The sequence below is a fragment of the Babylonia areolata genome, chromosome 32, assembly GCF_041734735.1.
Source record: "Babylonia areolata isolate BAREFJ2019XMU chromosome 32, ASM4173473v1, whole genome shotgun sequence".
Taxonomy (NCBI): domain Eukaryota; kingdom Metazoa; phylum Mollusca; class Gastropoda; order Neogastropoda; family Buccinidae; genus Babylonia; species Babylonia areolata.
In genome coordinates this window covers 5,284,518-5,306,505 of record NC_134907.1, presented here as the reverse complement: position 1 = coordinate 5,306,505, position 21,988 = coordinate 5,284,518, and the positions used below count along the sequence as shown (strand labels likewise).

Genomic DNA, 21,988 nt, shown 5'->3' with positions numbered 1-21,988 from the left:
TTGCCATTATCATTATTATTACTATGGATGAGATAATAAACCTACGTCCCTAGTACTGCATGTACTCAGCGGACCTAAATGAATAAATAAAAAATCCATAGAAACAGAAGGGTTTTTCCCTGGAAAACTTCTGAGGAAAAATCCACTTTGATAGTTAAACAAGTACACTTATAGACAGACAAAAAGGTGGCACTGCACTGTGGCAACATACATGCTCTCCCCGGGAAAGCAGACTGAATTTCACTTAAAGAAATCCGTTGTGACAAAAAACAAAACAATACAAACAATACAAAACATATGCTGATGTTTTGCCATCATGTGGACATCCTTATCTGTATTCTAAGACTATGGATCCACATGTATTTCTTCCATGAGTGTTTGTGTGTGCATGCATGTGTGTGTGTTCTTGTATGATTTTTGTCCGACTGTGTTATCATTTATGAAGCACTTTGAAAGCGCTGTGCAAACATACTATTATTATCATGATAATGATCATGTTCTCAGTGTGTCTGATACTGAGCACAATATAAATGTACTAATGTTAAATAATAATGATAATGTTTTCAGTGTGAGTCCAATACTGAGTGTTATATAAACATGGTATTCTGTTATCATCATGATAACGATCATGTTTTGATTCCCAAACCAAATGCTAAAATGTACTATAATTATCATGATAATGATCATGTTCTCAGTGTGATTCCAGTACTAAGCTGAAGCGCTGTATAAATATATGATAATTATCATGATAACGATTGTGTTCTCAGTGTGATTCCAATACTAAGCTGAAGCGCTGTATAAATATATGATAATTATCATGATAACGATTGTGTTCTCAGTGTGATTCCCATACTGACCCTTTCAGCAAGCAGTTAAGTTCCAGCTGCAGACATTGGGACACTTTCTCCACACTGCATCTGTCTTCATCCACCATACACCTGCAAGGGGCAAATCTTTATACATCAAAAAGCCAGAAAAAAAATGTGAATCAATGCAGATTTTAAACTAGGTAAGTAAAAGGTGAAACATAGACAACAGACCTATGCGGATAATCATCAACAAATAACTCTCTTCTTTTCCTTTCTGATTTATCTTCATCATAAAATTATTGCCAAAAGTAAATATTCTGACCCCATTTACATATTTTTTGAAGCATGTACCTGATGAAAGACATATGACTGTCAGAGTCATAGTGTATGGGACAGAGTCTGATCTTCCAGCTTCTAAGATAAGCAAAACAAATGAACAAGCAAAATAAAGATATTGATATAAAATTATAATTATAAATTATGTAAAGGAATGTTAGAACAAAGGGGATGTGGCAAACCAATATATATAGACAACAACTCCTCTGAACTCTTGTCAGGAACATTTGGAAGGTTCTGTAAAAATAAAATGAAAATTTAAGGAGCTTCTAATTGTTTTAAGGAACACTCACACGTCAACAGGCATATAACGATGTTTCATGTGTATAAATTTAAATATACAGAGGCGCCATGGCAGAATCAATTAAGTGTTAGATTTCTGATCCAGTGATCACCAGAGATAGGGTTCAACTTCATGGCCCTGTTAAGGCATGGTACTGTGTCCTTGGGAATGGTACTGTACCTATTTCAACCAGAGGGCTACCTCTAAATATCAAAACAGTGAACAAGATGAATACTGAAACTAACTCCCAGATCACCCAATCACCTATACTATAAATCTTTAATGATACCTTTCCCTCATGACTATCACCTGTGCTAAAAACATTCAACAACACCTTCCCTAAACAACTCTCAACTGTGCTATATACATTCAATAACACATCTTTCCTCAGTGACCCATCTGTGCTATAAACCTTCAATAACACACCTTTCCTTAGTGACTCTTACCTGTGCTATAAACCTTCAACGACACCTTCACTTAACTCTCAACTGTGCTATAAACCATCAACGACACACTTTTCCTCAGTTACTCACCTGTGCTATAAACCTTCAATGACACGCCTTTCCTCAGTGACTCACCTGTGCTATAAACCTTCAATGACACGCCTTTCCTCAGTGACTCACCTGTGCTATAAACCTTCAATGACACACCTTTCCTAAGTGACTCACCTGTGCTATAAACCTTCAGTGACACACCTTTCCTCAGTGACTTGCCTGTGCTATAAATCTTCAATGACGCATCTTTCCTCAGTTACTCACCTGTGCTATAAACCTTCAATGACACACCTTTCCTCAGTGACTCACCTGTGCTATAAACCTTCAATGACACACCTTTCCTTAGTTTCTCACCTGTTAATCACCTGTTCCTCAGTTACTCACCTGGTACTCACCTGTTCCTCAGTTACTCACCTTGGGTTAAACAGTCACTAACTGTATGCAGTCTGGCCTTAGGGCGACACCAGGCTGACGGACTCCACACAGATGGACATCCATTGCCCTTCCCTGATAAGAGGCTCTGTCAGGACGACTGAATATTTTCCCTCACCACATAGAACACCCTTCTATGGATACTAACAAAACCTTCTCGCGTGCACCTCGGGGATCAGCTGCATTGCACGAGACATAAATTCAGATCCCCCAAACCCCAAAACAGGCGTGGCAAAAGAGGTGGGAAAAAATTGTGCTTAGGTAGCAGAATGACAAAAGCAGAGCAGCTGTCAAAGAAATTCTTCAGAATCGGCAGTTGGAATAGCTCCAGCGTGAGAATGAGAATCTCAACAATTGAGAAATTGGCATATGATTTTGACATTTTATGTCTCAAAGAGACCAGGACAAGTGCAGACAGACCAATACATTTTGAGAATTCCACAGTCTTTCGAAGGAATGAAGGAAGAGGAGTAGCAATCATACTGAACAAAAACCTAAAAAACAAAGTTTCCACCATAAATCTAGAGAAATGGTGTAGCAATTCATGTGAACTAGTGGGTGTGCATCTTGAAAAACCTGACTGAATACACAAAAGCATCGTGCTCATCAATGCCTATGTTCACCCAGGAACCTGCACAAGAAAAAAGGATTGGGCCTTTCTAGAGGAAATAGAGAACAAATTTGGAGACTCAGTCATTATCTGTGGAGACCTTAATGCAAGATTGAAGTTATGGGACCAGCGGAACACCAACCCACAAGGACTCGCACTTGAAGGAATGATAGGGGAAATTCTTCTTAGCCCATTAACAGCCACATCCCCAACTCGCCTTGGAACAAGACAAGGGGCCAGTGACAGTGTGATTGACATCGCTCTAATTCAGAGCAGGAATGAATGCAGAGACGCTTCCACACCAAGGCAGTGATCACCTCCCGGTAGTTTTCAGTCTACAGAAACTATCAGATAAACCCTGTATGAAACTGCGTGATCCATTTCAGTATGAAACCAAAGAGACAACCATCACTGAAAAATTAAGATGCAGGAGAAACAAAAGAATGGCACCGAACCGGATGCAAACAATTCAGCCCCCATGGTGGAATACTGACACAGAGAGAGCCTGGATAGAAAAACATGCGGCTGTCAAACTTTGGCAAAAAGAAAGAACAAAACCATCTTCGGACAAAGATATTGAAACAAAAATGAAAGAAAAAAATAAACAGTTTGAAGTCACTGCTCAAGAGGCCAGAAATGACAAGTGGAAACAGTTTTGCGAGGCACTCAGTTACGACACAACATTGACAGAGTTCCGGCAATTTTATCGTCACATGGAAGGGAAAATGTGCACAAAATAACCCCAGACATGTTAGATACTGATGGAACCAAGCTTAAGACAAACGAAGAAAAAGGATCCGCCCTGCTCAAACGTTTCATACAACAGAGCGATCAAAGAAACTTAGATGAAAAAAAGAAATATGCTGAGGAGTTAAACCAAACCCTTATGCAGACTGGACCTGATGATGACTTGACAATCGATGATCTAAATGAAGCAACAGCTAAATGCAAGAAAGAATTGGCTCCTGGCCCAGACAAAGTTCGCTACTTGGACATCAAGGAGCTATCAGAAGAAGACAGAAGCAAACTTTTCAGTCTGTATCAAAACAGTTTCCACAATGGACATGTGCAGGGGGACTGGACACACAGGTTCTTAAAACTCATACTAAAACCAGGAAAGGACCATCGTCAGGTAAGCGGCTACCGAATCCTAACCATGCAAAACATTGCTGGAAAGCTCATGGAATGCATGATAGCCAGGAAACTTGCAAGGGATCTTGAACACAGGCACATTCTCCCTTCAAATCAAGGTGGTTACAGAACAGGTAAGTCTACAGGGGAAAATGCAGCTGCTTTCACATATGAGGTATATGAAGGATTTCAAAGAAAAGAAGAAACGCTAGCAGTAGCAATCGACCTTGAAGATGCCTACAATAAAGTCCAGTTTGCACACCTCATGGAGCTGCTACTAAGGTATGGAGTAAGTTTGACACTGACAAGATGGATAGCAGCGGTGCTTCAGGAAAGAACCGTCGTCCTACGCCTCGGAGATTGGATGTCTGCACCTTCTAAACTATCCATGGGACTGCCACAAGGGTCTCCGCTCTCTCCTGTGCTCTACAATGTCTACACCAAGGGCCTTGCAAACAACAATGGAATAGCTTGGGTGCTTACTCTTGCGGATGATGGCCTGGTCTTTAAAACTTCGAAAGATGCTCAGGAAAGAACTAAAGACGTCCACAAACAACTAAACAATATCGCTCAATGGTGCAAAGACACAGGATCTTCCATCAATCCAGCGAAAGCCCAAACGTTGCTGGGCACCCTCAACAACAGAACCGCAAGCAAATCACCACCACCTGTGTCATTCGATGGGATTCAGATCAAGAAAACCGAATGCCTACGCTACCTAGGAATACAGTTCGACAGGATGTTGACCTTCAGAAAACATACGGAAAATACTGGTCTCAAATGCAAAAAGGGTCTTTCAGTCTTAAAAGCAATGGCAACCAAAGGTATTGAACAACGCCACCTCTTCCTGCTATACCAATCACTCGTCCTCAGTGTGATCCACTACGGACTTGGGCTAACAACACCGTCTCAAAGCTGCCTCCTAAAATTAGAAAGAGTTCAAAATGAAGCTATGAGGCTGATCCTTGGAACAACAAAAGACACGCCCACGGAAACCATGCGATACCTACTTGAACTTCCTTCACTGCAGGCCAGAAACAAGTTTGAACAGGTTAAGACCTACTTCAGAGCATTAGAAAACCCTCAAAACCCACTGCATGACGCAGTCAAAGAACCAAAAGGCAGCCATCTAGGATGAGGAAGATCATGGATGGGGCAAGCGGAAGACACAATCCAGCTAGTATGCTGACTACAAGACCTGAAAGAAACAAAAGAATGGGAGTAAAACCCCGAAAACCTCAATCATCTATTCAACACAGCCATTTCACCCACTCTTGGAAGACACTGTCGGGAATGGTCAGAGGGCAGAACTGATGCAGAAGTTAAGCTACTCATAGAAGAAAACAGTAAAGACCAAACCACTGCGAAACAAAATGGAAGAACAATTAGGAAAGAGAATGCTGCCTACAAAGTCACAACCTCCAGCCTAACGATGGAAGCTGAAGCTGTGACACATGCCCTCCAGTGGCTATCGTCCATCCATATGCCCGGAAACCAACATGCCATGATTCTAATGGACTCAATGAACCTCATACAGAAAATTGAAAATGGAATGGGAAGCCCAGAGTGGCATAAGGCAATGCGCAACTTTCAGATTAAAAAACTGACATGGTCATACTGCCCGGGACATGCAGGTGTTAAAGGAAATGAGCGAGCTGACAGACTTGCTGGTAACGCAACAACAACCAGCGGCCTACATCTAGGAAAATCGGAAATCCTCAGAAAAGTCAAAGAATATCAAAAAGAACAGGTACAAGGCCATCACACCATCGATCGCCTCAAAGAAATAAAGGTAGAGAGAGGGAGTGGCTGTAAGTCTAGCATGAAAGGTAGAGCACGATGCTTTGCAAATCAAATGAATATCGGCATCATTTCCAAACCAACATTGCGCAAATTTCTTCAAAATGGAACAGAGTCTCTGTGGCCTTTTCCAAATACAATAGACTGAGCAACACACTAGATGCCACGTTCTTGGCATCAGAGATCTTTTCCCACCCCTCTTGCGGCCAATCAGTGGCAGCCTCTGTGCGTGTGTGTATGTGTGTGTTTGTGGGTCTGTGTGTTTGTGTTTGTGCGCAAGGGTGTAAGTGTACACAAGTGTCAGGAGAGTTCTGTGCACGTGCGCGCGCATGTGTGTGTGTGTGTGTGTGTGTGGGGGGGGGGGGGGGGGGGGGGGCGCGGGGGGGTGGTCAGGGGTTTAAGAGGATGAGGTATGTGTGTGTATGCATGCCTACACTGTGGGAGTAACAGAATATTGGAACATGCGGGTGTGCATATATATATTTGTATATATGTGTGTGGGGTTGGGGGTGGGGGATATGGGTGTATGTGTGTGCGCTTGTACAAGTAAGTTTGCCTCTGTGTGTGTGTGTGTGTGTGTGTGTGTGTGTGTCTGTGTGTAAGCTGTGATACATAGTCTAGAAATGAGTGTGTGGAGGAGGGGGGTAGGGGGGCTGCAGGGTAATGTGTATGTGTGTGTGTGTGTGTTGGGGCTCATGTACGTTTATGTGTATTTGATTGTGCTTTCATATCTGTGAAACTGCATGTTTGTTGCATATCAGTTATGCATATGTGTGTGTATGTGTGACTGTGTGTCTGCATGTTTTACATTTATTTGCTTATTTATCATCATTGTTGTCTTTTTTTTAATTTTTATTTTTTAATTTATATATTCATTTCTTCTTCTTATTATTTTTTGTGCGCTTACAGTTGACTTCATCAAGTTTTAGTGCCTTATAAATATTATCATTAGTAGTAGTTTTTTTGTTTCTTTTAATGTATTTATTTATTATTTATTTATTTATCTATTAATATTATTTATTCATTTATTCTTTGTTTATTGTTTGTTTTGTTTGGTTTGGTTTGGTTTGGTTATTTTATTTTATTAATTTATTTATTTTTTTCTCCCCCCCCCCCTCCTCAAGGCCTGACTAAGTGTGTTGGGTTACACTGCTGGTCAGGCATCTGCTTGGCAGATGTGGTGTAGCGTATATGGATTTGTCCGAACGCTGTGACGCCTCCTTGAGCTACTGATACTGATACTCACCTGTGCTATAAACCTTCAATGACACACCTTTCCTCAGTGACTCACCTGTGCTATAAACCTTCAACGACACCTTCCTTTAACAACTCTCAACTGTGCTATAAACATTCAATAACACATCCTTCCTCAGTGACTCAACTGTGCTATAAACCTTCAATGACACACCTTTCCTCAGTGACTCTCTCCAATGTTGAACCTTCAACAACACATTTTCAATAAACTTTCAACCACACACCTTTCCTTAGTGACTCACCTGTGCTATAAACCTTAAATGACACACCTTACCTTAGTGACTCTTACCTGTGCTACAGATCTTCAATGACACATCTTTCTTTAATGACTGTCACCTATACTATAAATATTGCGATTCTCTCCTATGTTAAACCTTCAACAACCTTTCTTTAATGACTCTTGCCTGTACAGTAAACCATCAATGATATACCTTTCCTTAGTGACTCTCTCCTATGTTAAACCTTCAATGACACACCTTTTCTTTACAACTCTTACCTGTACAATAAGCCTTCAACTACACCTTTCCTTAGTGATTCTCTCCTATGTGAAACCTTCAATGACACACCTTATCTATCTTAACACCTCTTACCTTTACTGTAAACCTACCATGACACTCCTTTCCTTTACGTCTCTCACCTGGCCAGACGTGTTTCCATGGCATCCCCTCCCTCCCTGAAGGCGGCCTTCTTCAGCTTGATCCAGATCTTCATGAGGCAGGCCAGGTCGTCCTCCCCCACGTGGTCAGTGAGGCTCATGGCTTCCACGATGGCCGTCATGGCCGCATCCACATGGCCAACCCTCATCAGACTCTCACACAGGCAGCTGTACAGCTTCATCAGGGAGGTCTGTGGGTGGAAACCAGTCACATGTCAACGCTTTCAACATCATGTTAATACTATGTAACATCATGCCAACACTATGTACAGACCTGTTTACCCCCCAAACAGATACAATAGTAGCTTGTTTGGCAAAAAGTGCAGTTTCAGATTATCAAAGTGCAGCATTTTTTACCGCCAAACTTAATATATCATATCAGTATCATTATGATCAAGAAAAATGAATGATTTTCTTACCTTACATAAACTGCTTCATAAAACTGTATTTAATCAGTATTGATGAATGTGTCAGACTGGTAGAAGAAGGGAACAGCAATTGTTAGTGTTGATGTTCATCCCAAAACAGGCATTTATTTACATACATGTCAAATGCACACACACACACACACACACTTGTATCATGGAATCCAGAAACATCACTAATACAGCCTTAGCTGCCTTTGAAAACTTGTCTGCAGCAGCAAGTGGCAGATTCAAATCCATGATCAGCTGGCAAATCATCACTTCGGCCCTCATGTCCTGCTCCATTCAAAAAAAGTGTGGAACAGCACTGTGGCAATGCGCTATCCCCTGGAAAGAACAGCCTGAATTTCACATGTATACAGAAATCTGCTGTGCCACAAAGTAATACAATACAAAACAAGTGGTTGTGCCAAAAAAAAAAAGGAAAATGAACCCTGCAAATACACATATATACACAGTCACACACACAACAAAACCAAACCAAACACAAAGGTCATAACCTCTTTGATCCTGGTATTCAGATTCAGAGGGTCAGCCTGACACCAGAGACTGAAATGTTGACAGGCCATGTCATAGTACGTGATGGACGTTTCTTCCTGGCCCTGGTTGTAGAACAGATGGCCCAGCCGCATACACATGCTGCCTGAAACAGCCAGACACCACTCACAACACTATCATAATTATACATATCCTGCAGTATTCCAAGGAAGACACAAACAAAAGACAAAAGCATCACTGCCAATCTATTTCAACTTATTCAAGGAAGAAACAAACAAACAAAACAAAACGAAAAACAGTATGATGAAGGCTTCATCAAGGAAAGGGACAGTGGACTCGGCCATAAAACCCAAAGATGGACAAGCACACCGACATCCAATCCAGGATCACCTCTCTATTGCAGCAGCAGCATCACAATCATTTTCACAAAGATTTTCTCCTTTCCTTGGAATTTGTATCTATCTTTAAACATTCCTGCCTGTATTGAATTGTATTGTATTAGTACTATTACTCTCTTGTCACAACAGATTTCTCTGTGTGAAATTTGGGCTGCTCTCTTTGGGGAGAGTGCATCGCTAGACTGAGGCTGATATTTTTTTTGTATTTTCTTCTGCCTGCAGTTTTATTTGTTGTCATATCAAAGTGTGTTTTTCTACAGAATTTTGCCACAGATCTTTTGTTGCCATGGGTTCTTTCATGTGCACTAAGTGCATGCTGCACATGAGACCTTGGTATATCATTGAATCCAAATGACTAGCGTCCAGACCATCATTCAAGGTTATAGTGGAGAAAGAGAACAAAACTGGCCAGTACAGGATTCCAACCCACATGCTCAGAGTCAGATTCTCTTGCTACCAACACTCCACTACGGGAGGTCTGAAGACAAAGACTAACATATACTTTAACACAACCAAAAGAAAATTAACTACCAACAAGAGAGGCAAGGCCTTCAAGACTCACTTGTGATACACTTAAAAAAAAAAAAAAAAAAAAAAAAAAAAAAAATATATATATATATATATATATATATATATATATATATATCATCGTTAAAATGTGCTCTGTATTTGTTATTATAAAGCTTCGGTTAAAAGAAAAAGAAAAGTCCTAACGGCAGATTCGAAGCCTGCATGTTCGGGTGAGAATAAACTGTTTTACCCATTACACTGTCATGGCTCCTTAACTGACGTTCAAAAATATATTTAAACATGCTTTTTTAAAGGGCGATAAATCGATTGTGGTATTCGCAGTGAGAACGCTGCTTAAATCATATTATTCTGGTGTATCTTGGGCATTGAAAAAATCTTTAAGGGCAATTAAAAATTCTTTTTAAGTTCGCGGTAAAGGAGACGTGGCTATCGCTGCAATCACACTGCAACATTTAGCCATTTTCACTTGGGCGAATGATCATAGTGAAAGCCCTGTACACTGAGAGTAAAACACACAAGCTTTTTATGTATCGAGTACAATTTCAAAATGTAATGTTTAAAATGAGAAAGATCAGTTTAAAGCAAATTAAGCCCCCTAGCATTAATTACAGCTTAATTTCCCTTCTTTACAAGCTGCACCAAAGACATGCAAAATAAATATAACTTCCATGCTTAGCAAAAGAAGTTCCTGTTTGAACAAAAAATGATAAAAATGACTGCTCTTGTTGTTGTGTCAGAATATCAGATCAAAGTGCCAAGTATAGAGAATAAAAAATAAATAAATAAATAAAATAACAGTAAATGCAGTTTGCATATAATTTGGCTTCTTTTTAAAAAAAAATTTTGTGCCCATCCCAGAGGTGCAATATTGTTTTAAACAAGATGACTGGAAAGAACTGAATTTTTCCTATTTTTATGCCTAATTTGGTGTCAACTGACAAAGTATTTGCAGAGAAAATGGCAATGTTAAAGTTTACCACAGACACACACACACACACACACAGACAACCGAACACAGACTCACATTGTTTACACAAGTGAGTCAAAAAGGGTTCCACGCAGATTTAAACCAAGGGTTTTTGAATCGAAACTGAGTGGTTTTATCCACTGCACTGACGCGGCTTCGAGAAAGACATTCAAAAATTATTTGAGCATGATATTCTAGTGGAATAAAGTGACAATGGTAATTGAAGTGAAAACGCTGTTTATCATGCTATTTTAGTATATCTTGTGCATTTAAGAAGTCCGAGGTAATGGACATGTTCCCATTACTTCAAACACCTGCAATATGTGTATGTTTTTAATGGATCTGCAGAGATCCATGTTTGACAAGCTCTTTACACTGAGAAACTCAGACATCGTCCATTCAATTTCTCTTTTATGTTCATTCTAGTTGCTTCAGTACCCACTTTCAAACATACATATGCAGTAAACGAGTTGATAATTATTGAAGAAATTCTTTTAATTTGGTGGTAAAGGAGACGTTGCCATCGCATCTAGCTTTACAACATGTTTTGTCAAGATCTGCACAGACCAGTGTAGACAAGGTTGACCTGAAACGGTCGATTCAAATTTTCTTTTATGTTCATTCTACTTTAGAATATTCATATGCAGTAAACACATCAATAATGTAGTTAGTGTCACTGTATGTGTTCAGTCAAGAATTTGTATTTCTTTGCTTTTAACTGCGAACAAGAAAAACGAAGTCATGGCGTCTTCTTAACACACACTGCCTGCATTCGGGCAGCTGCAATGGATAACAGTGTTTTCAGAATCTGGATTAAGGATCAATGTAATAAACCGTTAATAATTCGAAAATATGGCTAAATTCAGGAGACTTTCAAGTCTTTAACCTGTTATTGGTATGGCTGTGAAGGTTTTTTCCCCTACTATGTTTAAGCCAAATTTGGTATTGGTATACAAAATATTTCCAGAGAAAACGGCAATGTTAAAGTTTACCATGGATACACAGACAACCGAACACCGGGTTATAAGTATTATAACACAGACTCACTCAAAAAAGTACTAATAGTAATGTACCCAGAGAGAACATCTCACTGTGTTAAAAAAAATGTTGATTCACCTAGCAACTACTTCACAATATTCTCATTATGTTTGATATATAAGACAAAGAAACACTTTTTTAAGCAGTGCTAACTTACCTAGAGAGTGCCTTTCACAGCATTCCATGGGGGGACAGTGCGAAGCCTGATGGATGGCGGTGGAATAAGCAGCTAGTTGACCTTCAGCCTCTGACACCAGTTGTGCCAGCCCTGCATACAGTGCCCCACTACAATACCAACTTGTAAAAAGCACACTGTACAGATCTACAACATGCATAAGTCTGTATCAGTGTATGTCTGGATTTGTTGTGCAGAACACTAAAGCGAGCATCGTAAGTCTATATGTTTGGATTTGTTGTGCAGTAATAAGAAAAATGTCAACATATGTATGCAACAAAAACAAAACCAACATAAAAAAAATAATTTTGCACTCTCAGTTTTCACTTTTGTTTTCTACCTAAAATTATAATTGCAGCACAAGCTGTGTATAGGGAAAACAAACTTTGCTGAAAATATTCGTTTTAATTGAAATTAATTACTAAACAAGTTATAACAATTTAATATTCATATAATTTTGTTTCAAATTTTATTAAAAACATAGTTCTGCATGTTCAAACCAAAACAGCATGGGACTGGGAGAAAGCTTGACAAAATAAAATTCTTTGGTTCTTTTTAGATTTCTTCCCCCCCCCCCCCCCCCTTTTTTTTTTTTTTAATGATGGAAAGAAAGCAAATGGAGGAATGGCTAAAAGAAATGAACTTTATTTTCAAACTATCTAATACTTACTAACAGTAAGACATTGTCAACTGCATCTGTCTCATCAATAATCAAAACATCTATCTTTCACTAGCAAAGTAGCATTCTTTTTGGCAGTTGAACAAATATCTTTTTCTGCTGAACATTTATGTTGATACTGGGAGTTCTAGATATAGATCTATATCATAACAAGTAGTAGAAATAAGTAGTATTTAGTTTCTCTTTTTTTCTTTTTCTTTTTTTCACTTAATGAAATGCATTGCATGATCGGGGCTATAAACTAGTAAAAATTCTCAGATGGTTTCTAGTTGTTATGGGAACATGTACTATATAATGGAAATAATCTACTTGTGCCCCTGCATTTCTACTTGTCTTTTCCCTAACTAAAGAGATGGTTTAAAATCAAACTTTTTTTCCATTTTATGTGAATTAATGACATACATTGTATCTGGACACACATCACACCACAATTCACAAATGCACACTAGTTTTAACAACAACAAAAATTACACACATCAATTTATACAAATGTGCAGGGTTATACATGTGAGTGTTTAATTCACTGACAAACAATGATACATTGCTTTTCTTACCAGGGTCAGTCTTGAGGGAGGGTAAATGCTCTGACAGTGTCCTGTGGTACAGTGTCAGCCAACATCGGTGAGCATCGAGGTGACACTTGCTCACCTTTTCTTGCCATTCCTGCTTCTTTGAGCCCCCGGCGCCACCCATCGCACCAACAACAGCATCACCATTTTCAGCAACAAAGTTCTGGGATTCACGTAACACCTGCAAGAGCTGACTGACAAGATCTGTCCTCCCAAAGAAGTCACTCCTGATTTTCCTGTTTTTGATCTGTCTTCCAAACCAGTAAAACAGTTCCATAAGTGATTGTTTTTCTGCATCTGAAATCAATACTTGTGTCTGCCGACACCAGACAAGGGTGTTGCTAAGGCAGTTCCTGAGAACCGCCTCACAGAGTTCCCCCTGGTTGGAGGAATCTTCACACACATGCTCCACAATATCAATTATGTCCCACATATGCTCCAGAACATGTGCTTCTGAACAGGAACTTTGTTCTATCAAAGTCATCACCTTCACCTTCATTTCCTCCATCTGCCCAGTCAGTCCAGAGGGGGCAAGAATGTCGTAGACACTTAGGACTAGTTTGACCAGGGGGACAGTCGGAATTTCCCCCTGGGGAAGCATCTCATCCAAAGAGACCACCACTGAGGAAAGAACACAGAGTTCTGGCCATGTTTCTCCACAACCCTCGCCCTCTGACCCCACCTCACCCCCACCTTTCACTGATGCTGTACACACTTTCTTCTCCTGCTTGCTCTTCAGTCTCGATTTCTGTGGAGCAGACTTTTTCTTCCCATGCTGGTGATTCTCTCCCCCTGACACCCCTTCATGATTCTCACAAGGCTTCTGCCTAGTCTTCTGCTCCAAAACACTCACAACCAAAACAAGCTTGTTCAGACAGGACTCTCGTTTGGACGGCAGCTGTGCCAGAAGTCTCAGCGATGCCAGACGCAGTTGGTAGACTTGCAGTGCTGTTGTGTCTGCCTTCTGCCCTTGCATGATGGCAATATTCCATAGAAAGCAGTAGAACTTGGAAACAAAGTCACTGATCTGGGTCTTTGTTTCTATGTTTGCCACACTCTTCACTGTTTCCAGAACTGTCTGGCCTAGGGTGATGAGAACACTGGGAGCTGCCTGAACAAAAACGCAACACAAAATTTTTAATGTGCAACTTTTTTTTTTTTTTTTTTTTTAAGTACAAATTATAAGTACACACTGTTTTCCAAGTAGCTCAACTTAATTCTTAATTCAGTTTAATAAATTGCTATCTTTTTCTACATTGAAAATTTCATGTTCAGTTCCTTTAACCAGTTCAGTGCCAAGGAATTTTGTAAAAAATAAAATTAAAAAAAAAAATTAATAAAAAAGAAAAAGCAAAAAAAAGAGTACTCTCTTATTTCCAAGGAATTTTGAGGATTTAGGGGTAATAAATTAAATAACAATTCTAGAACAAAGAGTGAAAAACTATATAAAAGATACAGATGCATAGTAAACCCTTTTGTGGTGGAAAATGAATGGATTCTGAATCTGAGCTTTCCCCCATTTATTTTGATTGTAGATGACTATTAAACATACGCATTTCAAAGTAATGTTAAAATTTTTTGTGCACAAAAAAAGTCTAATTCCACCTCAATAGAATGACATCCGAAAAACAAACAAAATACAGGAAATAGCATGCTTGCAGTCAGATTATATCTTTAGAAGAAAATAAAACAGGTTATGTGTTTATGATGACAACTGCAACGCTTGTAAAAATGTAAGGGAATGACTGTCCCAACAATGACAAACGTGGATTCTGTTAAGATAAAAAGTCAGTCATGTTCTCAGAAACTGAACAGTCAAGCTTTTTTTTTTTTTTTTTTAAACACCAAAGAGCGTTCCCCTATTAGACAACGTAGCTCTTGGATGATAGTTTCTCCTTCTTGGTTGCAGCTGAGCCTGTAAAGTGTCTTCTGTACATCCAGTTTGCCTGCACTACAAAGGAGTCGGTCAACAAATCAATGACAGGCGCAATAGCCGAGAGGTTAAAGCGTTGGACTGTCAATCTGAGGGTCCCGGGTTTGAATCACGGTGACGGCGCCTGGTGGGTAAAGGGTGGAGATTTTTACGATCTCCCAGGTCAACATATGTGCAGACCTGCTAGTGCCTGAACCCCCTTCGTGTGTATATGCAAGCAGAAGATCAAATACGCATGTTAAAGATCCTGTAATCCATGTCAGCGTTCGGTGGGTTATGGAAACAAGAAGATACCCAGCATGCACACCCCCAAAAATGGAGTATGGCTGCCTACATGGCGGGGTAAAAACGGTCATACACATAAAAGCCCACTCGTGTGCATACGAGTGAACGCAGAAGAAGAAGAAGAATGACAAAAAGCATGACAAAATAAAATCACAAGATTCCCATCCACTGTCTGTCAAGACTGGTTTTCATGGAAATCAAGGATGGTTAGCTGTTGGCCAGTTCCTGCAAGATGAACACAGTGAAAGACAGTTCAGTGAAGTCAAGCCACATCCACTTTACCACGCCTTCTGTCTGGTCTCTGACCTATCATATTACACTCACCCCCCACCCTCCCCAAACTACGTGAAAGTATTGCACGCATACTCTCAGTCATTGTCATCTGCTCAAAATTGATGTCTGATTGGATAGATGGACTGGGCAAAGCGCTGAACATAGCTGTCAGTTTCATCACTGTCGTCATCACCTTAAATTCAAATCAATCATAAGACAGATGCATTTCCCATATAGTCATCATTATTACCAGCTTACAAAGTTGTGTAAATCCATTGACTGGGACCACTGTTTAAGCTGGACAAAGTTTCTGACATTCTTTTTGTGTGTATGACACAAACCCACTTTTCCGACGCACTTAACCTTCACCGTACTTTGTGGGTCTGACAGACCCATTTTTGCCTTAAAAAATGCCTTTAAAATATATTTGGTGTCCGATTAATTTGAAATTTCATGACTTTTGTTGTCACAACATATGCATCATTTTAGTAAATTAATGTACACTTTAACTGATTAGTTAATCAGTTACGTAATTGTGAAAATTTTTACCTGCATTCCTACGTTGTGGGTCTTACAGACCCATACTCCCCAAAGAAGAGAAAACACTAAGTACCCTTATTCATAATTCGTGGGTCTCTCAGACCCATACTCGCAAAAGAAGGGAACAAACCAATAATCCCTTTGTACTACGTGGAACGAAGTGATTGTGCGTACATGACTGATGACACATAGGCTACCTCACTGCTTCTGTAGTTGGCTGGCACATCGCATCCGGCTCTCACGGAGAACACAACAGTACAGCAGGCTACCGGTGTCATTGCCTCAGGCAAGTTATATTTTGATGATTATCAAGTTTATTAATTGCCATCAAGTTAGCTTGCCATCTGTTCGATACTTTAGGTCGATTCCAACATCGCCATCTCTGAAGGCATCAGTAAGCATTGCAGAGAACATGAGGCTGAACAGCGTTGGAGCCAGGACGCAGCCTTGCTTGACACCATTTGTGACAGCAAAAGGAGCAGATGTTTCGCCATTGTCCTGGACTCGAGCCTGCATGCCTTCATGGAATTGGCTGACCAAGGAAATAAATTTCCAGGGCATCCGTACTTTTTTTTTTGTTTTGTTTTGTTTTGCTGCCCCATCATCTGCGCCGTTTCAGTGACATTACTCCCACGCCGCTCATTTAGATTCCCCCATACACGGCCACACCCGGGTTCGTCCGTCGCAGTCCCAGCGTCGGCAGTCCACAGGGAACCATCGATGTTAGGTCGCCTGGAGGCCACACACCAGAGGAGACCCTGCACTGCTGCTGAGTCACTTCAGTGGTGTTCAGTGGTGCCTGTTCTGTTTTAACGTACTTAGGACACCACCTACTAAGCCCCCTACTAACGACAATAATGGCTTAGTCGCGGAGCCAGACTGAGCGAGCGTCTCTCCCAGAGTGGAGACCGCCACCACGTCCCTCAAACAACAGCCCCCCCATGAATCTGCCGACACTGACGACATTGACAGGACTCACCCAAAGCACGGAAGTGGAGGGGTATCGAAACTGAGGTCACCATGAGAGCAGGGCATGAAAGGTCACAGACTTTGAGACTATTTTGTTTATATTGATGACGATGAAGGGGGAGGAGGATGACGATGATGATGACAATGTTGCTATGGAGGTCCATTTTGGTTTGGGACTGCGTGACAAGGCTGTACTCTACGCTTCCTGTCATAATGATATCCCGGCGTTAACCAGGCCCGAGAGATACAGACACTTGCAGTGTTGGTCAGGTAATTAGAGCAACACACCCAAAGACGCATCCTTGAAGTGGATGACACTCGACTGTGTGGTCCCAGTCTCCCCATTTAAGCCCACAGCACACTCAACTCTGGGTAGGAGCCGGCCACGGGCCGAAAAACCCACCTCCGCTGGGATTCGAACCCGCGTCCTCCCAGCCGTCAGTCCGCGACGCTAACCACTTCGCCACGGCGGCTGGTAGGGCATCCGTACTTGGCCATGATCTTCCACAGTCCCTCTCTACTCACGGTGTCGAAGGCCTTGGTGAGGTCGACATAGGTGGAGAACAGAGCAGCATTTTGCTCCTGACATTTCTCTTGCAGCTGCCTTGCAGCAAACACCATGTCGGTGGTTCCGCGTTCTTTCCGGAATCCACATTGGCTCTCAGGCAAATGACCTTGGTCAAGGTGTGTTTTGAGGCGGTTTAGTAGGATCCTGGCAAGTATCTTGCCTGCGATGGAGAGCAAGGAAATGCCCCGATGGTTATCACAGGCTTGCCGGTTCCCCTTTCGCTTGTACAAGTGAATGATAGATGCATCTTTGAAATCCTGGGGGATCATCTCTTCTTTCCACATGAGTGAGTACAGCTGATGGAGCTTCTCAGTCAGCACAGTGCCTCCATCGTTGTAGACCTCTGCTGGTATGGAGTCTGAGCCAGGTGCTTTGCCACTGGATAGCAGATGGATTGCTTTCTGGGTCTCAAGAGGTGTTGGCGGATCGTCCAGTGTTTCGTTGATGGGACTTGTGGGAGACGGTCTATGGCTTCATCATTTATGAAGGAAGGGCGATTTAAGACACTGTTGAAGTGCTCAGCCCAGCGTTCGATAATTTTCTCCTTCTCGGTGATCAAGGTATTCCCATCTGCACTGAGGAGGGGTGATGATCCTGAGGATGTGGGGCCATAGACTTCTTTTAAGGCATCATAGAACCTCTTCATATCGTGCCTGTCAGCATATCCCTGGATCTCATCAGCTTTGTCACTCAGCCACTTATCCTGCATCTGGCGTAACTTTTGCTGAACAGTCCTGCGGATGGCATCGTACGCATCCTTTTTTGATGTGGACTTTGGGTTGCTCAGGTAGGCTTGATGCAGACGGCGTTTCTCATCCAGAAGCTGCTTGATTTCATCACAGTTTTCATCAAACCAGTCTTTGTGCTTTCTGGTCATGGGTCCCAGGGTCTCTGAAGCTGTACTATAGATCAGCTCACGCAGGGTCCTCCAGTCAGACTCCACATTCAGGTTGTCCAGAGAGGCGGATTCCAGACGATCTTCCAGCAGCTCCACAAAGGACTGTTTGATGGTGATGTTTTTCAGCTTAGCGATGTTAAGCCGTTTTCGAGCCTTCTGGCCTTGGGGGCGTCTCTTGGGCTGGATTCGAATATTCAGCTTCGAGACTACAAGGCGATGGTTTGTCCAACACTCGGCGCCGCACATGGTCTTTGTTACACGTACATCTTGCCTATCCCTTTTCCTGACGATGACATATATATATATATGTGTGTGTGTGTGTGTGTGGGTGTGTGCGTGCGTGCGTGTGCGTGCGTGCGTGCGTGCGTGCGTGTGTGTGTGTGTGTGTGTGTGTGTGTACACCCGCACATTCCAATATTCCGTTGCTCCTACAGTACACATGCAAACACACACATACCTCATCCTCTACACACACACGAACACACACACCCATGCGCGCGCGCACAGAGCTCTCCTGACGTGTATACTTACACGCTCGCGCACGCACACAAATACACACACACACACAAATATATATATATATATATATATATATATATATATATATATAGAGGCTGCCACACATACACACACACACACATACAGAGGCTGCCACACACAGACACAGACACACACATACAGAGGCTGCTATTGATTGGCCGGAAGAGGGGTGGGAAAAGATCTGATGACAGGAACGTGTTGCTCAGTCTATTGAAGTTGGAAAAGCCCACATTAATTTGTATGGGTCTGTCAGACCCACGATGTATGAATAGGGGGTAAGCTCTGGATTCCTTCTTTAGCGAGTGTGGGTCTGTGAGACCCACTAAATATGGATAAGTGGGAAAATAACCAAGTACGGTGAAGGTTAACAAAGTCCAGTTAGTGAAACATTATCAAGAAGAAAGGAGCCCTTCACCTGATGTATGCTCATTTAATTAGTATGCTTATCATCTTTAGTTTCTGTCTGTGTTCATTGAAACAAACTCTGATGAAGGAAAAACTGGATAGGTGCAGGACGTCAGTGGACATCTTATACTAGTTATAGGCACTGAGGCAACTTTTTGCAGAATGTCAGCTGACGTCTTGCAGGCACTCAACTGGTTAAACACAAAACTAGTTTCAGTTTCAAGGAGGTAATGAAATGTGGACTAATCAGTGATCAAAATACTGATATAGCAACATCAAATCTACTTTTCTTTATCATTCTTTTTTAAAGGGAGGAAATGTGCTGGAGAAGGGGAGGCAGCAGATGCCCAACCTATGTATAGACTTAATGTGCCAGCTGGGCCTTGAAAACCTACCATATAGAACATTAGATATCAATGAAATAAAATAAACAAAATTTTTAATTAACAAATGATACAACTGAAATAGAAAAAACTGCAAAGGTGTATAGAAAGCAAACACTGAACAAAATGAATAATCCAGTTTTCTAATATGTTGGAGTGGTCAGAAACCTCACCTTCGCAACCAGTGTGCCAACAAAGTAGAGTTTTGAATATAATAGCATTTACAGCAAATGTCTATCAATATAAAAGCATACAGATGAACAATTGTGAATGAATTGATTTTCTCATTGTTTTCTCCTTTCTTCTTTTTCAGCTGATGAAGAAAGCCACATGTAGAACACTTACAGAATTATGTTTTTTAAAGGTACTCCGTGGACTTAGTTGCATGCAATCGAGGCTACACAGACACTGACATAGTGACATACATGCACATGACATACACACACAGTGACACACACAGAGTGACACACACACACACACACAAGTCACCTTCTCCCCCAGTTTGCTGATGATGTAGAGCAGAGTCTTCAGAATGGATGTCACCCTGGCCTCATCCACTGCTGCAATCCTACACAGCTGCCCATAACCATGACAACACACTGTGATGGACTGCACTAGCTCTGCGTCCAAGGGCTCAGTGGACAGAAAGGAGCAGCAGTGTGTGAGGAATTGAACAGTGAAGACGTAAAGGTTGTCAATGGTGACCCTGTCGCCTTCCTGTGTCAGCTTCCCACTGTTCAGCTCATCAAAGTAGCTCTGTGAAATTAATAGCAAAGGGTTTTAAAATATTTTTGTGTAGCTGGGTGTATGTGTAACCAGAAATAGTGTGTGCCTAAGCATTTTTTTCCCCTGGGTGTATGTATGCAAATAAAAACATAAAAAGAACAATCTGTTTTTGTCGTTATTGGAAGTCACACACATGTATACGCACACACACACCACAGACATGGACGAACACATTTCACACACATGTATATGCACACACACACCACAGACACGCACGAACACATTTCTTTCATTGGAATCAATCATGCATCCAATATCACAGTCTGTTAGCAATATAGATTTGTCTGAACCAGGCAGTGACGGGCTTAACAATGGCAAAGGGGGCGAACTGACTAGGGGTGAACTGGTTGGGGACGAACTGACAATGGGGCGAACTGACAATGGGGTGAAACGTCCGGTTACCCTGAAGACTACATGTTTTATCATTGTTAGACAGCAGGATATTGCAACATGATTATCTGGTGAACAACTTATTTTTTCACCAACAACTGAACAAGGAAAAATACAGTATCCACAGCTCTTGACTTGACCTGTACAACGTTTGAGGCCCTGTCAAAAGGCCTGTTCATCGTTCTGTGGATATTAACTATATACTTTGCAGCATGCATGGCTGGCTTATGGAACAATAGTTAAGGTCTTAATCCACCTAATAACAATCTGGTGAGTAAAAAGTGGGCAAATATTTCCAGTGGCAATCGAGTCGATTCTTAAAAGAGTTGATGGAAGGTACAATTACAATGTTGTTGGGCAAACTGTTCCAGAGGGAGACAACCCTGTTTGAGAAAACAATTCCTCTGATGTTGAGCCTGTGTTGGTTTTTCTGGAGCTTGAGGCTGTGCCCTTGTAGATCTTTCTATTCCACAGGCAAACTCAAACTTTGACAGTTCGACTTCGTAGCAACCCTGGAGGTATTCATACACCTCAATTATATCTCCTTGGTGGCATCAATGTTATAAGTTTGGCAGTCTCACAATTTTCAGTCTCTCCTGATATGGTTTATCCTTCAGGGATGACAGCAGCTTTATTGCTCGGCGTTGCACATCCTCTATTTTGCTGCACACTGTTTTCTGCTGTGGCTGCCAGACACTGACCATATTCCAATAGTGGCTGGACAAGGGCCTTGTATAGTTACAAAAAGGCTCCAGGTAACAGCTGCAGCATTAGTTAGATCACATGTAGAATATGGTAATGTGTGGTACCACAACCTTAATGTAGCTGTGTACCCGAGTGGTACACAAGGGGAAGGTACAAAAGAATTAATAATTATGATGATTGTTTACTGAATAGACAAGAATCCCAGCGCACAGGCCAGGAACATATTGAG

At 41.4% G+C, this 21,988-nt stretch overlaps 1 protein-coding gene across 1 annotated transcript in view; it reads right to left on the bottom strand.

The window, feature by feature from the left end:
• The window catches only part of LOC143276415 (uncharacterized), a 37,802-nt gene that overhangs the window by 11,114 nt on the left and 4,700 nt on the right, over positions 1-21,988 (bottom strand). Inside the window, exons 2-7 of the mRNA XM_076580902.1 lie at positions 20,368-20,634; positions 13,070-14,195; positions 11,819-11,929; positions 8,730-8,872; positions 7,787-7,995; positions 858-938 (exon numbers count right to left, since the gene is read on the bottom strand). Of these exons, the coding sequence (XP_076437017.1) occupies positions 858-938; positions 7,787-7,995; positions 8,730-8,872; positions 11,819-11,929; positions 13,070-14,195; positions 20,368-20,634 (1,937 nt within the window). The remainder of the gene's footprint in view (positions 1-857; positions 939-7,786; positions 7,996-8,729; positions 8,873-11,818; positions 11,930-13,069; positions 14,196-20,367; positions 20,635-21,988) is intronic.